Source organism: Kryptolebias marmoratus, linkage group LG11 (genome assembly GCF_001649575.2).
Source record: "Kryptolebias marmoratus isolate JLee-2015 linkage group LG11, ASM164957v2, whole genome shotgun sequence".
NCBI lineage: Eukaryota > Metazoa > Chordata > Actinopteri > Cyprinodontiformes > Rivulidae > Kryptolebias > Kryptolebias marmoratus.
The window spans coordinates 13,668,387-13,686,944 of NC_051440.1; the positions used below are offsets into that span (position 1 = coordinate 13,668,387).

The following is an 18,558-nucleotide window of genomic DNA, read 5'->3' on the forward strand; positions in this document are numbered from 1 at the left end:
TAGATTTGAGACACGCGTTTCACTTAAACCATTTCTGTTTCTAACGGACGGCAGACCGACTTGCTCTTCGGTGTAAACAACAATAAACTTCCATGTGAGTAACTGTTCAATGCAAAAGGGGCGGTGGTGCCAAAGGTTTAGAAAACAGCGTCTGCACAAAGCACTACGAAACGTTTGAGACTCCGTCGCGTAGATTTCCCCTCGGCCCTGGTGGGGCCAGATGTGAGGTCATCGATCCGGTCCAAACTGCGAACTGAGAGGACTGAGGCCGCCGTCTACAGCAGGTAAGATGCTGACTGCTGATACATCTACTTTGATGAAAGTCCTCCTTTGCCGTTCTGCGGTTTTAGCTGTTTTAATGTTGCGTCTGTGCCTCTTTGTCTGTCTGTTGCCAAAATATCTCATGAACTGCTGAACAGATTTGAATGAAACCTGCAGAAAGCACTTAACCTTTGGAGGCGACCCAGTTAAGATGGCCGCCACAGCTAACTGACATTAGCCAACACACACACGCATACACAAAAAATAATATAACTAGAAAGTGAGCTAATACTAGCAGCTGAGAGCCATTCATGACACAAACTCTGACAATATTATTTAGGCTGCATTAAAGGTTCCCATACTGATGTCAATCAGTTTTGAGTGAAAATGCCAAAAAACAACAACAACAAAAGTAATAATATAAAAAATAATAATAACTTTTTATTTCCCCTGAGGAAAAAGTCTTCGAGGCGCACACTTGTTCTCTGCTTTATCTTATCTGTCTTATTTGCAGAAGGAGACCAAACAGGAGTGTTTTCTCCTTTTCACGGCGAAGGAGGGCTGGGAACACCCCGGCTTCCCAAACTGCCTCCAAGCGCTGAGAATTAACTGCTGGATGACTGTAAAACATTACCAAAAAAAAAGCAAAAAAAACTGGCATTAAATAAACTCAGACTCCTCATATTATCGCCCGTGGAGTAAAGAAAAGGTAAATCTCGTGGTACTGAAGGGCTGCGTGTTTTATGCGGACTCTTGGGGCGGAGAGGAGCAGCCGCACATGAGGCAAACACACAGTCCAAATTTGGCTTTTTTTTATTTTTTTTTATTTATTTTTTTTTTACTTGATGTTATTTGTTTGTTTATCGATGCCGGTTGGCAGCCGGGAGGTGTTTCAGCCTGCACGGCCAATAAAAGCGAAGGAGTCACCGGCTGAGGAAAGAAAAACACACAAAAAAAAACATCACATGTGAAGAAAACAAGCCTCACTCAGCTCTAACCCCGCCTATTGATCAAAGACCATCCTCCACCCTTTTGTCTTTCCTCCACTCTGTTAACTTCACTAAAAGCCTCGTGGATTCGGGAGCAGCAGAACCTCCTGCTCCTCCTGGGGAGGATTTTACGCGCGTCGGGGCGCAACTCGGACTCTACAAACTGATCCGGAGAATCTGTCTTTCTCATTCTTCTTCACTGGAAACAACTTTCATGGAACGTACGTGGGGATTATCTAACATAACAGCGAGGTACGTTTGTGTTCTTGTTTGTTTGTTTGTTTTATTGATTAAACGCTCTCATGCTGACGTCAGATCGCGAGGAGGACTGCCAAAGAAGTTGGCAAACCGCAGCTGAAGACTTTAAGGAAAATCTAATGAAATCCGGGTGTGTGTGTGTTTGTTGCCGCAGTGTGATTTTGAAAGTTGTTTTTTTTTTTTTTTAATTTTATTTTATTTTCCAGCCTGGAAGTTTTAAGAACTTTCAGCCCGACGCGTAAAGCGCATTTCCATCTCATTTGCGTCCCACCTATCGATCTGTTGATACCGGCCGGGCAGCAAGCTCCTGTTTACACATTCCTCTGAAGGGAAAAAAGGAAACAAAATGCAAATCATCCACGAAAAGCTGAGAAACACCTCTGTTTTTGCTCAACTTCCGTTTCATATTGAAACGTGAGTCGTTTTTATTGGACGGCGGAAATCGTTGAGTCACGTGAACTCGTTGTATTGTCCGCTTATCTCGGCTAGAAATTCGTTTTAAAGCTAAATAAGACGTGTGTGTGTGCGTGTGCGCGCGTGTTTCTCAGTCTTCCCTGTTCTCGCGTGGTTTGCGGTCTGTCAGTTTGGACGTTTTTTTTTTTGCTTTCGGAAGTCGCACTCCATCACCCTTGCCCTACAGATCATGAGAGTGGGAGCACGCACGCGCGCGCACACACACACACTCACGCTCACATACGCGCGCGGTTGACAGAGCGCGCCTTCGAAGCTCGTTTCCTCCACGCACGCAAAAACCCACACTTCTCCTCACTGCGCAGACAAGCCATCAAGCTGTTTTTTTTTTTGTCTTTTTCTTCAAGGTGTCAACAGGATGTCCTGAAAACGTGCGTTCCTCGCCGACAGCACCCTGGATGGGGCCCATGTCTGTATGTCTGACTTCAGTTTGCTGCAGTTCTCCGGATGCAGCCGCTCACAGGATCTGATACAGCTCAGACTCTGCCATGTTCAAAGGTCACTGAACTCTGCAGCTTGGCAGAAGTCGCCAGTGATGCTTCTGCACAGAATATTTGCGAATTGGAAATTATTGCAGCGCCCAAGTGATCGTTTGCACTTTTCTTTTAGTCCACGGTAGCGCCTGTAAAAGGCAGAGTTCTCGTCTTGAGACTGTCTCTGTTTCCTGTCTCAGCAAGTTCATCTTGTTACGTTGGCCGTCAGGTTTAGAAGGTGAGCGCGAAAGGAAGCCTGGAGGTTTGTCCGATCGGCTTACGATGGCGATTCTTCGTGGCATCTCGCTGTAGCTCCTCGTACATTCTCGAGACTTTGCCCAAGACGCCAGCAGGTCGGTCGCCTTCTGGCTGGGAGACTGGCGCTGGCCTCCTGCACCTGAGAGCTCGGTTTAAGAGCTTATTGCTTGTTTTTAAGAGTCTAAATGGCACAAAGTCAGACAGCCTGGCCTGTCTGAGCTTTTACACTTTTACCAGGGCTCTGAGATCCACACACCGGTTGGGCTCGGATGCTCCCCAGATCCAGGCTGAAAAATCAAAGCCTTTCAGTCTTGCCCCCCCCCGCCAATCTCTGGAATGATCTGCCTCAGAGTTTAGAGCTGCTCAGACGGGTTGATCATTTTACATTTGTGCTGAAAACCAATCTGTCTTCGTTGGCTTTCAGCTCTAGTTACCCAGGACATCTCGGTACGTGTTGAGCAATGCATTTATTTGTTTTTAACTTTGGTTTATTATGTTTTGTTGACGTTTATTTGATTGTCACGTGATCGATCGGATACCCCGTAAAGCACTCTGATCAGCTGTGGTTGATTTTTAAATGTCTATTAAAAAGAATACATTCTGAAGCTTTAGATACCAGGACAGCCGGTGGCCAGCATACGACACTGATTGTTTTGGTCAATAAGTATTTTTCATTGAACAAAATAACAGTATTATCTTAAAGGCTGATTCATCAGCATAGCTCTAGTTTTTACCATTTTTCCAACACACCTGGTTTAAATGAAGGAGTCACTCGCGGGCGTCTCTTTAATTCTCTGACTCAGGTGTAGCGAAGTATCCAAACCACATGTGTCAAACTCTGTTCCTCGGGGGGCTGGGGGGGCTCTCCTGCATTTTAAACACCTGGTTTAAACGGGTGACTTGATGATTTGGTGAGGAGGTAATTAAACCATTTGAATCGGGTGTGTTGGAGCTGAAAAAAAACCCTAAAACCTCCAGGACAAGTGGTCCCCGAGGACTGCAGTTTGACACCCCTGATCTTAAAGCATGCAGGACAGGGCCGGGGAACTTCTATCAGTTCCTCAGAAATATGTGAAATTGCAGCTGCGAGTAGCTAGATTGCTTGTTTCCTGTCACATCAGGTGCTAGTTTTGTCCTGCGTTTACTTTTATTCTACAGTCCTTATTCCCATTAGGTTGTCAAAGAATACTTTGGTGGAAAACAAAGCAATGGCCTGGATGGAGTGAGTCAGTTTGTAATCTTCCCTATTGTTTTTAAATAAAAATCTTTTTATCGGGAAGATATGCAACAATGGAGCTGATCTAAACCCAACTTTCTTTAAAGGGGCGGCTGTGGATCAGTGGTTAGAGTTGTCCTGTGAGAGAGTTGGAGGTTTGATTCCTGGCAGCAGACATGTCGAAGTGTCTGTGGGCAAGACGCTGAACCCCTCACTGTCTCTGATGTGTGACCTATTGGTGTATGAATGCAATCTAAAGCATTGATTAGACTCTATAGAGTGATTTATTCAGATTAGCTTTGTAGAGACGTAGCAGAGTGATGTATGGGTAAATGAGGGCAGACTGTGTTGTAAAGCGCTTTGAGTGGCCTGGTTGGCTAGAAAGGCGCTCTATAAGTACAGTACATTTACCATTTAAAGGCTTATTCTTGTAAAAGTGATTTGATAGGCTGTTTTTGTTCCCCCTTGTCTCTGACTCACAGCTTCTTTTAGGCAGGGTGACAAGAAGAGGAAACAAGAAAGGGGAAAAGAGGCACTTCTGCATTTTTTTTTTACTTTTAGAAACTGATGTTTCACCTAACAGCGCAAAACCAGAAGCGCAGAAAAACACGGTGTCATGTGCTTTTTTTTTTTTTTCTCATTTGTGTTCTCAGAAATGTTGTCCAGATATACTTCACACCGCATTGTGTGAAAATAATTTGTATTTACTGTAAATCGTAAAACATCGAACAATGTGCGCTGAATTGAAAGCTTTTGATAAATTTCTACGCCAAAGGAGAAGAATTGTCATCGCCATCTCAAAACTTCAGCCACTTTCCCAAGCATTTATAGTTTCCAGCTGCTCACACTTGTAAATCCGCTTCTTCTAGTTTGGAGTTAAATAAGTTTTTTTTGTTTGTTTTGTTTTATTAGGCTGTTTAAACAGAAAATAAGAGTCATTCCCCAACACGAAGAAGTGCATAAAGAACAGAACTACAGGTTTGACTGAAGGCTTGTGGTCATAAAATGCAGAAGAGAAACAATGAGGTCCAGCTGGCTGTTTGGCCTTAGAGATGTGTCTAAATACAAGACGAGGAATGGCACGTAACATTCCGGTTTGGCTGAATTTCTCAGAATGACAGTAATGAGTAATTCTTGCATTTAGATTGCACCTCGACAAGCCGGTATGAGTCACTCTTAATCTCGGTCATATTGGAAATATTCTGTCTTGTGATTGTTGCGCTCACAAAGAACACCTTGATCTGAAGAAGCCGTCGCCTGTGGATAACATCGACACCAGCCAAGCAGCCGGAGCAGAGGCCGTGTATGAAAACCCTCCCATTCTTGGCGTTCCTCTGTCACCCATGCAAGCAGAAGTAGGAAATAAATCATCCTCGAATTGCAACTTCACAGCCACTTGTTGCATGCATAGTTTTTATTTTTTTTTATTTTTTTTAATCATTCATGTGCATCAGCTGATAACTGTATGTGTGATAAGCCACAAGACTTGTCAAGGTTACAGAAAGGCCTCAAGCAAGTTCTTATCTAATGATGTCTTTGCTGCGTGTGCAAAATGGTTATGTTCTCACTGTGTATTTTCATCTCAAGAGGTGGGAGTTCATTCAAGCAAAATTAAAGCAATAACTCTGTTTTATTTTCCCAGGTCCGGAGCCATTTCAGCGGGCCGCCACAGCGTCAGCAGAGGATGAGCCACGAGTCGATGCAGACCCTCGCAGACCCCTTGTTACAAAGCAAGATGCCCTTGTTTGACGGGACGGTCGCATCCGTGGAACTCTCGAAGCCGCAAACCATGCCTGGTTTCCTGGGGAAGCAGAAGCTGCAGTACAACGGAGCCTATTTTACTTATGACCCTCGGATGAAGGACGGTGCAGGATTCACCCCTCCTTGGAGCAGCTCCCAGACATCTCCCCTGGATGACAGGAGTCCTGTGAGTCACCTCTCCGGTATGGTGGTGCAGAACCACATGATATACAGGAAAGACGGCATTTCTGCAGAGGAAAGCTTATCTCACTCTTCTCCTAAGTGTCATTCCCCGGTGAAAAAAGGTTTTATGCCATACACTAAAAGTCCGGAGATCAGCAGTCCGTCAGTTGCTTCACCTGTCATTATTAGAAAACCATTAGCAGGAGGTGAGAGTTCATCCTCTCCATCTCAAACCCCTGTTTACATAGCGATCCCTAAGCCAGTTTATGGACTTAATCCCTGCTGTAATGAGCTAGGATGTGTGATGGGACAGAGGTACGACATGGAGCACGTCTCTCCAAGGATACCTAACGCTGTATATGAGCACGACTGGGTGCAAAGCAACAGGCACTATGCCGAAAAACCTCCCAGTCAGAGAAAAGAGGCACTGCTGCAGCAGAAAGACTTGCAGTTTGAGTGCAGTGCAGAACAGCTGAAGAGGATGACTGTGGAGGGGTACAGCCCAAACCGGGCCAGGACTTTGCCTTCTGTGATCGAGCCGACCTACAGCAGCTACCCTTGCGCCCAGACCCACACGTTGTTTGGTTCCCTGAGAGAGCACGGCAGCCAGAGTCTGCAGACTCCCCCGGGAGGCTACCCCGGCTTATACGCCTCTCGTCCCACGTATGAGCATATGACCTCAGAGGTTTATCAGGAATGCTCTCCCATGTCCAAATATGGTCAGCTCGCACAGCACCCAGTGTTTTACTACTCCCAGGCAAATGGAGAGGTAGAAAGCAGGACGCAGAGAAAAGACGGTGGCGGCAAGCAGGGGGAAGGTGCCCCACTTTTTCACAAACACACGCTCTCAAACCCTCGGGAGCACTACGTTGTGCCTCAGATCCATCGTGCTGAAATTCCTTTGTCTTGCACTGAAATGTTGCCAAGTCATTCTCTCATACGGGGCTTTGACTATCCGTGTTATGCGCTTCCAGGATTTCACAGCCAAATCAGGGCTCCCCTAAAAAGGCAGCATTCACTGTCAGCATTTCACCCGAGTCACATAACTGTGTCTCCAACCAGGCAGCATATAGAGCACCCTGTAGCCAACGAGAAGGCCTGCCCAGGCCTACATGTAAACCAGCTGCACCGTTCTTCATCGTTCCTACGAGTGGAGCAAAGCAGTCCCACCAGGCGTGTAAACCCAGCTGACGTCTCGCCACCCAGCGTGCAAGCTGGTAAGTTTTTCCAGCCGTACACCAGCCTGCACATAGATGCACCCGTCATTCCGCCAGCTGGCGTTATTCCCGAAAGAGTTTTAGACCATTCCTCTTGTGAAGCTCAAGTGAAGCAGCCAAAAAGCCTTCCGGTTTCGCCAGCAGCTTGGCTGCACCCGCCACCCGGTCACAGTTCGGATCCACGCATCCATCGAATCCACGCAGCTGTGCATCATAACCCAAATATCCGAAATATCATCTACTCCCCTGCTGCTACAACAGGAAGTAAGCACAATGGACTTGTGTCCGCTGCAGGAACCACTGATTATAAAAAGTGCTTAAAGAGAAGCACTTCTCGCTCATCTCCGCCTATCAAAATAAAAAAGGAGGATCGGGACTTATATGAGGTGGAATGCACCAACAAACGACAAAAGGTGGAAAAGGAGAATGTTAAGACTGGCAACAAAACCGACTCTCCTCCCATGCCAGTTATTAACAATGTATTCAGTTTGGCCCCGTACCAATCGCAGCTGCAGAAATCTAAGGTGTTAAGTGCAGTCAGAGTGCCTCAGAAATCCACTCAGATGTCTGAGCAGCAGGAAGACAAACTCGAGCAAAAGGTCAAAGAAAAGAGGCCCGATCAGAATGATCGGCAACCTGTTGTCTGTCTAGTTTCTAAAGAAATCTCCTCACATTCTCCAGCACTCAAAAGTGATGCTGAAGTCTTTGATCCAATCAGGGTTAAAGTAGAAACGGTAGATTCATCAAATTTAGAGAGGGAGAGCCAAAACAGGCACAGCAAAGTGACAATCAAGACTGAGCCCAAAGACACTGGTTCAGCTGACAGTGGGCCCACGCTGTTGAAAGAGAAGCGTCAGTCTGATGAATCGGAAAGTAAGCTCTTACATGCAGGTGAAACCCCAATTCCAGAAGAGTTGAAACCTGCAGAGTTCACTACACAGATAACCCCTTCTTCTCAGGAGGACATGCTGCACAAACAGATGGTCACGCTTCAGCCTCAATCTGTTCCACCGCTTCATCCACCTGGGAGCAAAGTCAGTTTCAAAAGCATTCCTCCTCACTGTCTTAAACTTTCCACCTACAATATCATTCTACCTGGTGGCACACACTGTAGGACTCTTCCACACGCACAGGAAAAGCCGTCTTCACAGCCGGTGACTGTGCTCGCAGCAAGACCAGAACTCCCGACGCCCGTCCGCAAGCATTTCCTGGAGCTGCACCAGGCTCTCTGCAACCTAATATCCAAAACCGTGTCGGCCTCCCCAGAGCAGGACCTCAAAAACTGGCTGTCTCGCTTGGAAATCACCGAGCCCGCACACGTGCCCTGCTTGTTGGGCGCGCGCGCAAGGGAGCCGTGGATTAACGAGGACATCAAATCGGCACTCCGCGACGTCCTCGAGAGGCTGCGGGAGTACACCGCTCAGAGGCGCTGCCCCTTCCCGCACGTCATGCGGACGGGGGCCGTGTTCCTGCCCATGCTGGTGGTGAAGGAGCTGCTGTTTCCGACGGTCCAGGGCAGCTTCATCGACAAGGTGCTGCAGGAGCACAAGGTGGAGCTGCGGCCCACCACGCTCTCAGAGGAGAAGATCCTCATCCAGCTTCATAAGCGAGCCTGCTCCTCCAGGCTCCGGAGACTGATGTCGCTCAAACACCTGCCCGACATCTACACGGAGACGCTCAACCTGCTGTATTACACCTGCGTCTGCAAACACCTGGGTGAGTCTTGCACACTTAGTAACGGACACCTGTTTATTTGATCTAATCCATATCAATAATTCTGGCTTCTTCCCAAATCTGGGATGTCACTTTAATTCCTCTGGTGACAAAACCGCAGCAAACAAGTACATAAGGAAATATTGGACACAATTACTTATCTGTCCAAAACAAAAAAATGAGACCGTCAATGAATGAGTGAATGATGGTAATTTGTTTTATGGGCATGAACGGGCGTGTAGAAACAGAGATGGTTTGGAAATGTTTTGCGTGTCATTTCCTCATTCTAATGGGACTCGTCACTACTATAATGGCAGTTTTGTCAATAAGCAACTACAGTTAAATAAATGATTAAACATGTTCTTCCTGCTTGCGAACAAAAGGATCGGGAACTTGAGCGTGTTGATAACAGCGACGGACTACAAAACACGCTTGAATGACCTCGAGATGTTGTGAAAAGTGGAAATGAAACCAATGGCACAAAGACGACGTCCAAAATGTTGAAATGGGATTATTATTTTTTTTTTTTTTAAACTATTACGGGGTCGTCATAGAACTGAAAAGGCCCTTACAGTGTTGTAAGGATGGGGGAGGGGACTGAATAGTCTAACACATTTTCTCAGAGTGAGATTTTAAAGAAATTGGCTATTTTTATATCTTTGCTCTGTAATCTGATTACAAAATCCAGAGAATCTTGGAAAAAATGCTGAATAGAAAAATAAATGAAAACATGACTGATCCTCAGGCCTCGAGGTATCCCTGTACTGTAATTTTTTTCTTCTTTTAGTATAAATTGCTGCATAGGTTCGGGAACACCTCTGGGGACTAGTTTGTGAACGGTTTAGCGAGGGTCGCACCGTCACGAGACGAAACTCAAAAAACGTTAGCATGCGAAGAAGAGCGACAGACAGGAAAAAAAAAAGAAAACCACAAGAAGTGCCACAAAAAATCTTTGAAGCTGAGCTCATGTGCCGAACTCTGGTGTGGTGTGATAACTAAAGAATTTGAATTCTTTCTGAAAATCACGGACACTCCATCCTCCAGAGTAGGAGGAAAAAAAGGGGAAACATCTGGCTCCAAAAGCAAGCACCCGAGGTGGTAAGGGTTGCTTTTGAAAATTAGGAATAAACATTTTAAAGCCGTAGTCTGGCTCTTTTGAAGTGAAGTTCTGTGAAAAGGTTAGGAACGGTTACTATCTTACCTGTTGTAGATGGCTCTTTGAATGCCACATTAATGAGCTAATTGCTAGTCTGAGCAGAGCTGAGACCCAAAGTGGACCGCTGCCATCATATAAACAACTCCTGTCTCAAATATTTCTTACTAGTTCCTTCAAATGCTACTTTATAAATCTTTACGCTGTTGTCAGTTTCACCTTACATGGTTACTTATGCAGAATATGTATGATTTGCAATCCCAAAGAGCCGCAGTTAGCTGTAGCACTTCCAGCAGAAACATCTTAATATTTCTGCCACAATAACCATGAAATGCAACATTCACAGCGTAAAGGTTTGTAAAATAATGTTTGTATGAACTGCGTGAATTGGTCAGAATCAGTTCCTCCATACTGAGGTCCTTCAGCTACCTACACAACAGGTAAGATGTTCATTGTTTATAATCTTTGCACAGAATCCCACTTAAACTCCCTTTAAAGTTACCTTATTCTAGCATATGGGCCATCTCAAAGAAGGATTTCCTTTTTTCAGCAAACTGGTGTCATAGTTCTTATTCAGCTTCTTCATATAGAAATATAATTTACACAAAACCTGTTTGTATTTACTGTGTTATCTGTTTGTGATGAAATGCATGATTGAAGTAATCTGTGGAGCCCATTGAGTACATTTTACACTTCATTGGAAGGTGTTTGGAGAGTTTCTGCAGCCTTTTTTTAAACACACGTAGATGTGAAACCTTTGATAGATGACACACATTTGACCAGTTTATATCAGTGCAGCATGATCACAAACCAGAACTTCCTTCCTTAGCTTTGCAGATTTCTTTTCGGAAACCCCCTCGAGGTGCGTGGGGTTATTTAACGACAGTCTGAAACATAAACATTACATTTTGCCTGCTTGTCTTTTGCATTTTTTCGCCTTTTTTTTTCTCAATCTTGTCCTTTTTTTCAGGATTTAAGCTGTCTTCATTTTAAGGCCCTTTTTGTAAAGATCAAAACAACAGTTAAGGAATAATTATTAAAGATAAAATTCATTTATTTTTTACAGAATCAACTTCATCTGATGTCCAAAAGAGAGTCCAGGTATATATGTATACACTTTTAGTGTTATCCCTCAATCTCACCACTCTTTGCTTTTTTTCTGATTAGAAAACAGGAAACCTTTTTTTTTTTTTTTTTTTTTCTGCTCATCTTCAATGGCAAATCATAAAAAGCTGCATGATTTATACCTGTTGCGCAGACCTGGAGGGAGGGGTAGTGAGCTTGGCTGATTTAATTATGGAAAAACTCAAACCCTCGTTTATGAATTAGCTTCTCAGCAGACCTTTCTTAGGAGAGCGTGTGTGACTTCATCAGGGCCTGCAAACCCCCCTCCCACCACTGCTGTGCTGTAGAGTTGCAGACTAAAGTCAGACTTAAAGTGACAGTTCAAATCTTTTTAAGCTGAGTGCTGTGGAAAGGTCATGAACAATAAATATGTTACCTGTTGTAGATGGGTACGACGGTTATATATGCAGACAGGATTCGGAGGTTGTTTGCGAGTGCAAACGGCAGCAGCAGTTAGCTTGTAGCGCTTGATATCATATTTTGGTCAAACCTTTAGTGTAACCCGAAGTTGATGGTGACGTAAAAGAGCTGAAAATGGCTTTTGCGTGAACCACAATGAAACTATTGAGATTAGAGCTGTTTTAGATCGGCTAGCTGTTCAGAATGAGTCTTCTCACTCCAAACTGAGCTCATCTACAACAGGTGAGATGATAGCTGTTCATAACCTTTCCACATAACCCCACTTCAATAAATCTGACCTATCCCTTTAACAAGTCCTGTCCTGTGAGTCTTTATTGTTGTTTACGAGTGGACATGGTTAGTGAACAGGTGACAACCCGAGGACCAGAAACACAGATGTGTAAATCTTTCTTCTGTTTGGTTTAAGCCTCTTTATTTGGAGTTCCACCCAAAAATTAGATCGTTTTAAGACTCGACTCTATTGAGCTAGTGTGCCTCTGAGGCTTTATGTAAGGTTGGAATAGATATATATAAAAAAAAAAACGTATGAGGCATGTTTTTGGTTTTTTTTCCCCATAACGAAAAGACATGGTTCCTTCCTGTAATCACATTAAATCTGGTTTTGTTGCACAAGTAAACAACTCTTAGGTAGACTTGATTTTAATGTCAGTATAGATTTTATTCCCCTCACATGTGTTGTCTTTCAGTGGCTTTTATCTGAAAGGCCGCGTGCATTTGCTTCCTGAATCGGGCCAGACTGAAATCCTGTTGACCAAACTGCCGCTGTTCTCGGCTCACACGGTTTGGAAACACTTGACTTTGGGAACTGAACTCTGCTCCTGTCCTGCTCTTACCTCACTGCTGTTCTCTCCCCCTGTAAGCAGCTGACTCTGTTCCCAGCCTGGGTGTTTCCCTCCGACAGCCTTCTCTTCCGTCTGTACTTGTAGAGTTTCTCATGGTGGAGGATCACGTTTGTCCGGTCGCTGCGTAGCGGCCGATTTTCTCTTATCTCGTGCGCTGAAGAAATGCCCTTGGAGCGTTGCCTTGTTTGACTAGTTTGCCTTTGAGGAGTCTTAGAATGTGGAGCAATTATTTAAATGTTTGTCTTTGAATCCTAAATCCCAAAAATCCTTTTCCAAATCACTGTTGATCAGTTTTCCTGAGCACTAAATAAATTCTGTAACCTGCTTTAAACCCTTTTCTTTCTTTTTTTTATAAAAATGAAACACCCGACTCTTCTCAGTTCTGAGTAGTTTTTTTTCCCCGACCTGCTCGTGATCTCGGTGTTCTTTGTGTTGCAGGATTAGACGTGGATCCGGTTTACAAAGACCACGACGGGAGCTCCGAAGTTTCGAACGGCGGCGCTCCTGCGTTTTCGGACGCCACCGCTTCCCCGGCCTCGCCGTCGGAGCCGCAACATCATCAGGGATGCACGGAGGAGACGCCTAAAAACGAGAGCGAGACCAAAGGCAGAGCGTTTCTGGGCAAAATGGCGGACGAGGAGAGGGCAGGCGACGCAATGGAGACGGCCGCTGAGAGCGAGACTAAAGAGTGTGACCACGTGGCCGCAGAGCAGGATTGCGCGGTCGCTCCGCAGGGCGCAGATCTCAGTGACTCGTGGACTTGTCCCTTGTCACCCAGCGACACAGAAACTGAGGAGTCCTCAGGGGCGTTGCCTGAGCATCAAACCGCCGAGCCTCAGGTCCAGTCCAAGCACTGCTCAGGCATGATTCTCAAACTGAGGAAGATGCTCGGAGGGGGTCTGCACAGAAAGAAGGCCCGCTACGAAGCGGTGTCCGAATCGGGGACGCTCGGCGAGTCTTCGTTACCCCAAAGTGACGCAGCAGGCGGCAAGAAGAGCCTGCAGAAGAAACCCAAAGTGACGCACAAGTGGCAGGCGAAAAGAGGCTTCTCTCGCGCCTTCAGGCCCCTCGGCAGCCCCTCCAAACCCAAACGCCGGTCGCTCCTGAAGATCAAATACTGCCCCTACCTGTCCGCCTGCCACAGCGGCGAGCACAGGAGGCGCTGGGTCCTGCGCTCGGCCGTGCAGCGGGCCCGCGGGGCCATGAGGTTCTACTACCCGGACTTGGTGGGGAAGAGGATCCGACACCTGTACGAGGAGGACGACAAGTCGGAGGTGTGGTACAGAGGGGAGGTGCTGCGTATCCACGAGGCTCACACAAACCCCCTAAAGACCATATTTGAGGTCCGGTATGACAGCGAGCCCGAATGGAAGTACTACCTGGAGCTGCTGATAGATTACAAGAAAGGCTGGCTGAAAATCGAAGACTAATCCCTGCACTCTCCACGTGAAACAAGAAAATAGTTTTGTTTTGTTTTATTGGAATGAGATCACGTGACCATTTGTCAGTTTGGATCTAAGTCCAGTGTACAGGATTTTGACCGTTTCTAAATAAACGAATTGTGAGCAACCACACTTTTTCCATTTTTTTTGGTAAAAATGAAATTAGGAGTAAAAGGTAACGAGTGTTTATGTACACCTTTGATAGAAATGCCACCAATTTATACAAAAAAAAACATTTTTATGAGGGATTTCTTTTAAAAACGGCACCAGAAAATGGCATCTATGTTTACAAGCTTTTGTTATATCGTCAGAGTGATTTTTTAAGTTTTATTTTTTTTTAAGACCCGTACGACTTGTTTTTACCATTGAACCTCGACAGGCATTAAGGTACTTGATATCAAGCTGCTTATAATGTACTTTAATGATCCAACGAAAGCGCGTTGAGCCTAAATGCACACGCTGACGTTCTCTACCATTTTGTACGATTCTCTTTGACTGAACTGTTTGAACATCCATCCTTACTTATTAAATAAATGTTTTCTACTGCCTGTGTGTCAGATTTGAACTCTTTACTAGTGAATATTGAAAGGGGGCAAACTTGGACAAGAGAGGAGGGGATGGTAAGCTGTTCTCCACCTCAAATTTAGTGAATCTGGGCAACAAATACGTTTAATTTGCATTATTGCAGCGCGGATGTCTTCTAATAAAATGTGTGATAGCTTTCTCTTACTAAAATGGCAGCCGAAAGAAGAGCACGACTTTAAGCTAAATTCAATGTTTTGTCACCATCCTGTGGGAGAAAGCACAGCTGCAAATTGCCGTTTAGCTAGTTTTGTTTTTTTTAAAACATGAATTAAGAAGTTTTAAAAAAGGATGCAACAACAAACATTTTAATCAACCACCCATGCCAGAACATTTGCAACATCTTGCACTTTAATGTTGTTTTTTTTCTCCAAAACAAACATCTACTTTCCCCCACATTTTTACACTAATAATAAGAAATAAAACATCTTTAATAGCATTAAAGGAAAAATATGTAGAAAAGTATTAAAAGTTTTTGGATGTCTTGGTTTTTTTTTCTTCTTCTTTTTTAAATGCAGGTAGATGCTTCTTTTACTTCACACTTAAAAGAGCTGAAATGGTCGTGAACTACTAGCAGACAGTGATTGAGCTCAGGGTTCCAGCTTTAGTTGCTGTTTCTGCAAGATAACAGAGAGGGGGAGCCCATTTTCAACCCAAATCAATTCGATAAACATTAAAAAAAAAAGATATTACAATCTGCAAGCAAACCTGGTGCACAAAGCTATGTTTTCAACCAAAAAAACAAAATTAAGAGACTCTTTAAACGTCTAATTATTTTCACACTCTTCTGGAAGACAGCTCCGCCACAGTCTGCAGTAAACTATGCAACATACACAGTGCAGAAATGCATCATAGATGTTTGGTTAAGTAAAAAAGTCGAGACCAAACCTACTCTAATGACACACACAGTACTCCCAAACATGAGATTTCTTATGACATTTATTCAAATAAACAATACAGTTTATAATTTGCTAGGATAAAATAATAAGTCGGAACACATAAAGAAGCATTCGGGAGCGAATTCCCCAAAAAGGTCTGAAACTAGGGCAAAAGATGTATTTTAATGATGGCTGACACTTTGGTGTCGTCTTTCTGACTTGCCTCAGTGCCCGCAGTAATCACGTCCCCCCCCTGCAGTCAGTCGTGTGAAGACATGAACCAGCATTTACAAGCAGAGAGCCGGACGACCAGAGCAGCCACCACACAGAACAATGCGAACCCTGGAGGGGCACAGACATTTCAACACTGAACACCTCAACCCATGTACAAAAAAGGAGAGAAAAACAAAAAACAAAAAACAAAACAAAAAAAACACTGTCTTTTATGCAGCATTACAAAAACGCCCCTACAGCCTTTAGAAGTTTACCCTATATTCCTCATCTGCTTTCGGATGACTCGAGTCCATCAGCGCAGCCCGGTTTAAAGCAAAAGTTCAGTCAGAGCGAGGCGAGAAATCTCTTCCAATAAAAAAAAAAAAAAAAGAAAGAAATAGAGTGAATGTCACTCAGTTTTGGCTCTTGCAAATAATTCGGAACATCTCTAAAAACAACTAAGAAGGCAAAAGGTTGGAGGACAGAAGGACGGAGGCCCGTTGCTTCCCACCTTCGACCCGTCGAACCTTTTGCTGCTTCATGTTTGCCATCCTGACTGTGTGCTTTCATCTTTCACCGAGTCGTTTATCTGGTCACCTACAAGGAGTTCCTGGAGTCTTCGTTTGGAGTTACCGGTAAAGTGTAACCTGTGCACCGATCGGAAAGGACTGAGGATGATAGGACGAATGTTTTATTGCCAACGTTTCCAGACTCCAACATTTTATGGAGCGAGTAAACAAACTCAACCTACATGGCAAAAGTACACCTTTTTTTTTTTTTAGTATTTTTCTTTTTTAAAGATTGGTAAAGAATAAATATTTCAAAATTATGCAAACACGTGCCACTCTTGCTCTTTAACTTCCATGCATATGGACTATTTACAAATTGAAAAATACAGACTTGCTGTTTTGTTCTTTTTTTTTTTCCTTTTTGCTTTTAATGTTTTTCTTCTTTTTTCCCCCCTGAAATGTCTTTGCCCCTTTACAATCAGCCCACCAATATTCAGCCACCCAGACAAGGATTTCACCAAATATTGCAGACATGGCCAGGACAATTAAAGCTGTGTTGAAAACAGTTTCACACTTATGGAAAAAAAAAAAAAAAAAATTAAACTCAAAACAGAAAAGGTTCACAAGCGGAAAAACAAAACAAAAAAACTAAGAAAAGAAAATAGTTTAGAGGAGGATTACAATACAGGCCAAAAGATGTATTTGTTAAAAATGGATTTTTCTGCTTTCTCAAGACTCCACTCTGTTCCTAACAATACTGTAGTACGCTTTCTTTTTTATTACTCTACACTTTCTTTAAATATAATTTATTTTAAGATTTTTGTTAAACAAATCCAGGAAAAACAAAAGATGCAAAAGTGGTTGGTTGCCAGAGGAGAGGCGGCAGAAGGCCCGTGCTGCCCTGTTAAATTGCATCAGCGCTCTAGTTTGTCAAGATACTCAATAGTCCGTTGCATTGGGACGTGTCCTCAATCCTCAATGTACTCCCACAGGTCCTTCTCGTAGCCTTCATGTACATGCTGTAGCAGCACTCTTCGCCTGCTCTCACAGTATCTAAGACACAAGGCGCGCTTTAGAAGCCAAGAAAGCACAAATCTGCAGCGAGCGGCGATAGGACTCTTTCACTGACCTGTACTTATCTTGTACTTTCTGCTTGATGTCCTGCAAGGAATCCTGGGAGATGTCCCGCTCTAGGTAGCCAGACAACACCTCTGTGGCGTTCTCCAGGTCCGCCTGGTTGTTCTGGGGGGAACAGATATTTCACGGGGAATCGTTACGGATCAAATACTTATCTATGCCACGGGTAACAGCGATTAAAGAGGATTTAGTTGGAAAACAATACTAAGCACAAGTTGACCTTGGGCCTCAAAACAAGTTCTGCTATAAGACAGGGAAGGAAAAATAAAGCATTACAGTCGTTAAAGGACAAGGCGGTATTTCTATAAAACAAAATATTTAAATATGTACCCAATTTCTCATTTGCTCTGAGGCTGGTTTGACATTTAACAACACTCAAAGTGCATTTATGAAAATAAAAAAAGCCTTAGTTTCCATGTCGAGCAGCGTGATTTACATTTACGACACGTGAGCCAACGGATGCCACCGGTCACCTCACCTCAAAAATAATGGACTGGTTGTTCTTCTTGAGGTAGAAGGCAAAGACGTAAGTGAACATGAGCGTGGAGCGACACTGGCACAGCACGTCCACGGCCTTCTTCAGGAACTGCACCTCGATCCACGACATGTTGTGCTGCTGCATCTCCTCCATCTTCTGCTTCACCTGAGCGTAGAGCTTGTGCTCGAAGCGCAGACTCTGCATGTGGTTCATGTAGCGGTTGCAGTAGAACAGGTACCTCTGCAGGGCAGCCCTGGAGCGCTGCGCACACACACACGCAGCAGAGAACTGGCTTTAACTCGAGTGTGTTCGCCAACTTCGGCTGGGTTGCTTTCAGGCGCATGCGCCGCAGCAGCAGAGCTCGCTCAGCCAGGTCTTTACACAGTAAAATGGTAAAAACTAGGTGGATACTTTATGTACTACATGTACGAGCTTGTTAGACTCGTAGTAAATCTAACTGATTATCGCACAGAGGAAAAACATCACCCCTGACCAAATAAATATGAATGCTACGCGTGTCTTATGTCCTTATGAAGAAAACTGCATATAAGCATGTTGAGGAAACATTTCTCACCTCCTGAGCATCTCTGGCTGCCTTGGCATCGTCTTCATTGTAGCGGTTGCAGTTGTACCTGAAAGGATCAAGACGTCAACAACAACTTCAAAATATTAAAACACACACCCTTCGACAATTAAAGCTGTTCTTACTTGTGCCACGTTTGAATAAGACCCAAATGTTACTGGGTCCATACCAATAAGATCCTTCAATACGTGATTGTAAATTGTATCCGCAAACCTTCATATGAATATTTAATTCTTTATTTTGCTTTTAAGTGACTTTAACACACAAGAAAAGCTGAGAGAAGGTTAGGGTTAGGTGGAAGGGAGTGATCATGTTGAAGTTACGCTAACAGATTAATAAACGTAAATTTTAGTAAGCTGAGCAACAAGTACTGCGGCAGATAATTATCATTTTATCAAATTAAAAAAAAAAAAAAAA

General features: G+C 44.1%; 2 protein-coding genes across 5 annotated transcripts in view; one reads left to right on the top strand and one right to left on the bottom strand.

Moving 5' to 3' along the window:
- The first annotated feature begins 1,208 nt into the window (after positions 1-1,208).
- On the top strand, positions 1,209-14,309 carry lg11h15orf39 (linkage group 11 C15orf39 homolog). 4 transcript variants are annotated; one of them, XM_025003680.2, is made up of 4 exons: positions 1,209-1,502; positions 2,327-2,477; positions 5,569-8,782; positions 12,758-14,309. In XM_025003680.2, exons 2-4 carry the CDS (start codon positions 2,427-2,429, stop codon positions 13,747-13,749), a joined length of 4,257 nt encoding a protein of 1,418 aa, XP_024859448.1. In that variant the 5' UTR covers positions 1,209-1,502; positions 2,327-2,426; the 3' UTR covers positions 13,750-14,309. The 4 variants fall into 4 exon arrangements, with proteins under 4 accessions (XP_024859448.1, XP_017261606.1, XP_037834308.1 ...); XM_017406117.3 differs by lacking the exon at positions 2,327-2,477 and having other exon boundaries at positions 1,213-1,502; XM_037978380.1 differs by lacking the exons at positions 1,209-1,502; positions 2,327-2,477 and adding an exon at positions 2,486-2,690.
- Positions 14,310-15,264: 955 nt separating this feature from the next.
- Positions 15,265-18,558, bottom strand: part of arih1 (ariadne ubiquitin-conjugating enzyme E2 binding protein homolog 1 (Drosophila)) — a 13,798-nt gene continuing 10,504 nt past the window's right edge. Inside the window, exons 11-14 of the mRNA XM_017406088.3 lie at positions 18,133-18,190; positions 17,559-17,819; positions 17,073-17,185; positions 15,265-16,996 (exon numbers count right to left, since the gene is read on the bottom strand). Coding sequence (XP_017261577.1) covers positions 16,912-16,996; positions 17,073-17,185; positions 17,559-17,819; positions 18,133-18,190 — 517 coding nt within the window. The 3' untranslated portion in view covers positions 15,265-16,911. The remainder of the gene's footprint in view (positions 16,997-17,072; positions 17,186-17,558; positions 17,820-18,132; positions 18,191-18,558) is intronic.

What these genes read in the sequence shown, in the direction of transcription:
- lg11h15orf39 (XM_025003680.2), top strand. Translation starts at nt 2,427, where the DNA reads ATGCAGCCGCTCACAGGATCTGATACAGCTCAGACTCTGCCATGTTCA. An exon ending in AGACTCTGCCATGTTCAAAG is followed by an intron (nt 2,478 to 5,568) that starts GTCACTGAACTC and finishes TTATTTTCCCAG; the next exon opens with GTCCGGAGCCATTTCAGCGG. An exon ending in CTGCGTCTGCAAACACCTGG is followed by an intron (nt 8,783 to 12,757) that starts GTGAGTCTTGCA and finishes TTTGTGTTGCAG; the next exon opens with GATTAGACGTGGATCCGGTT.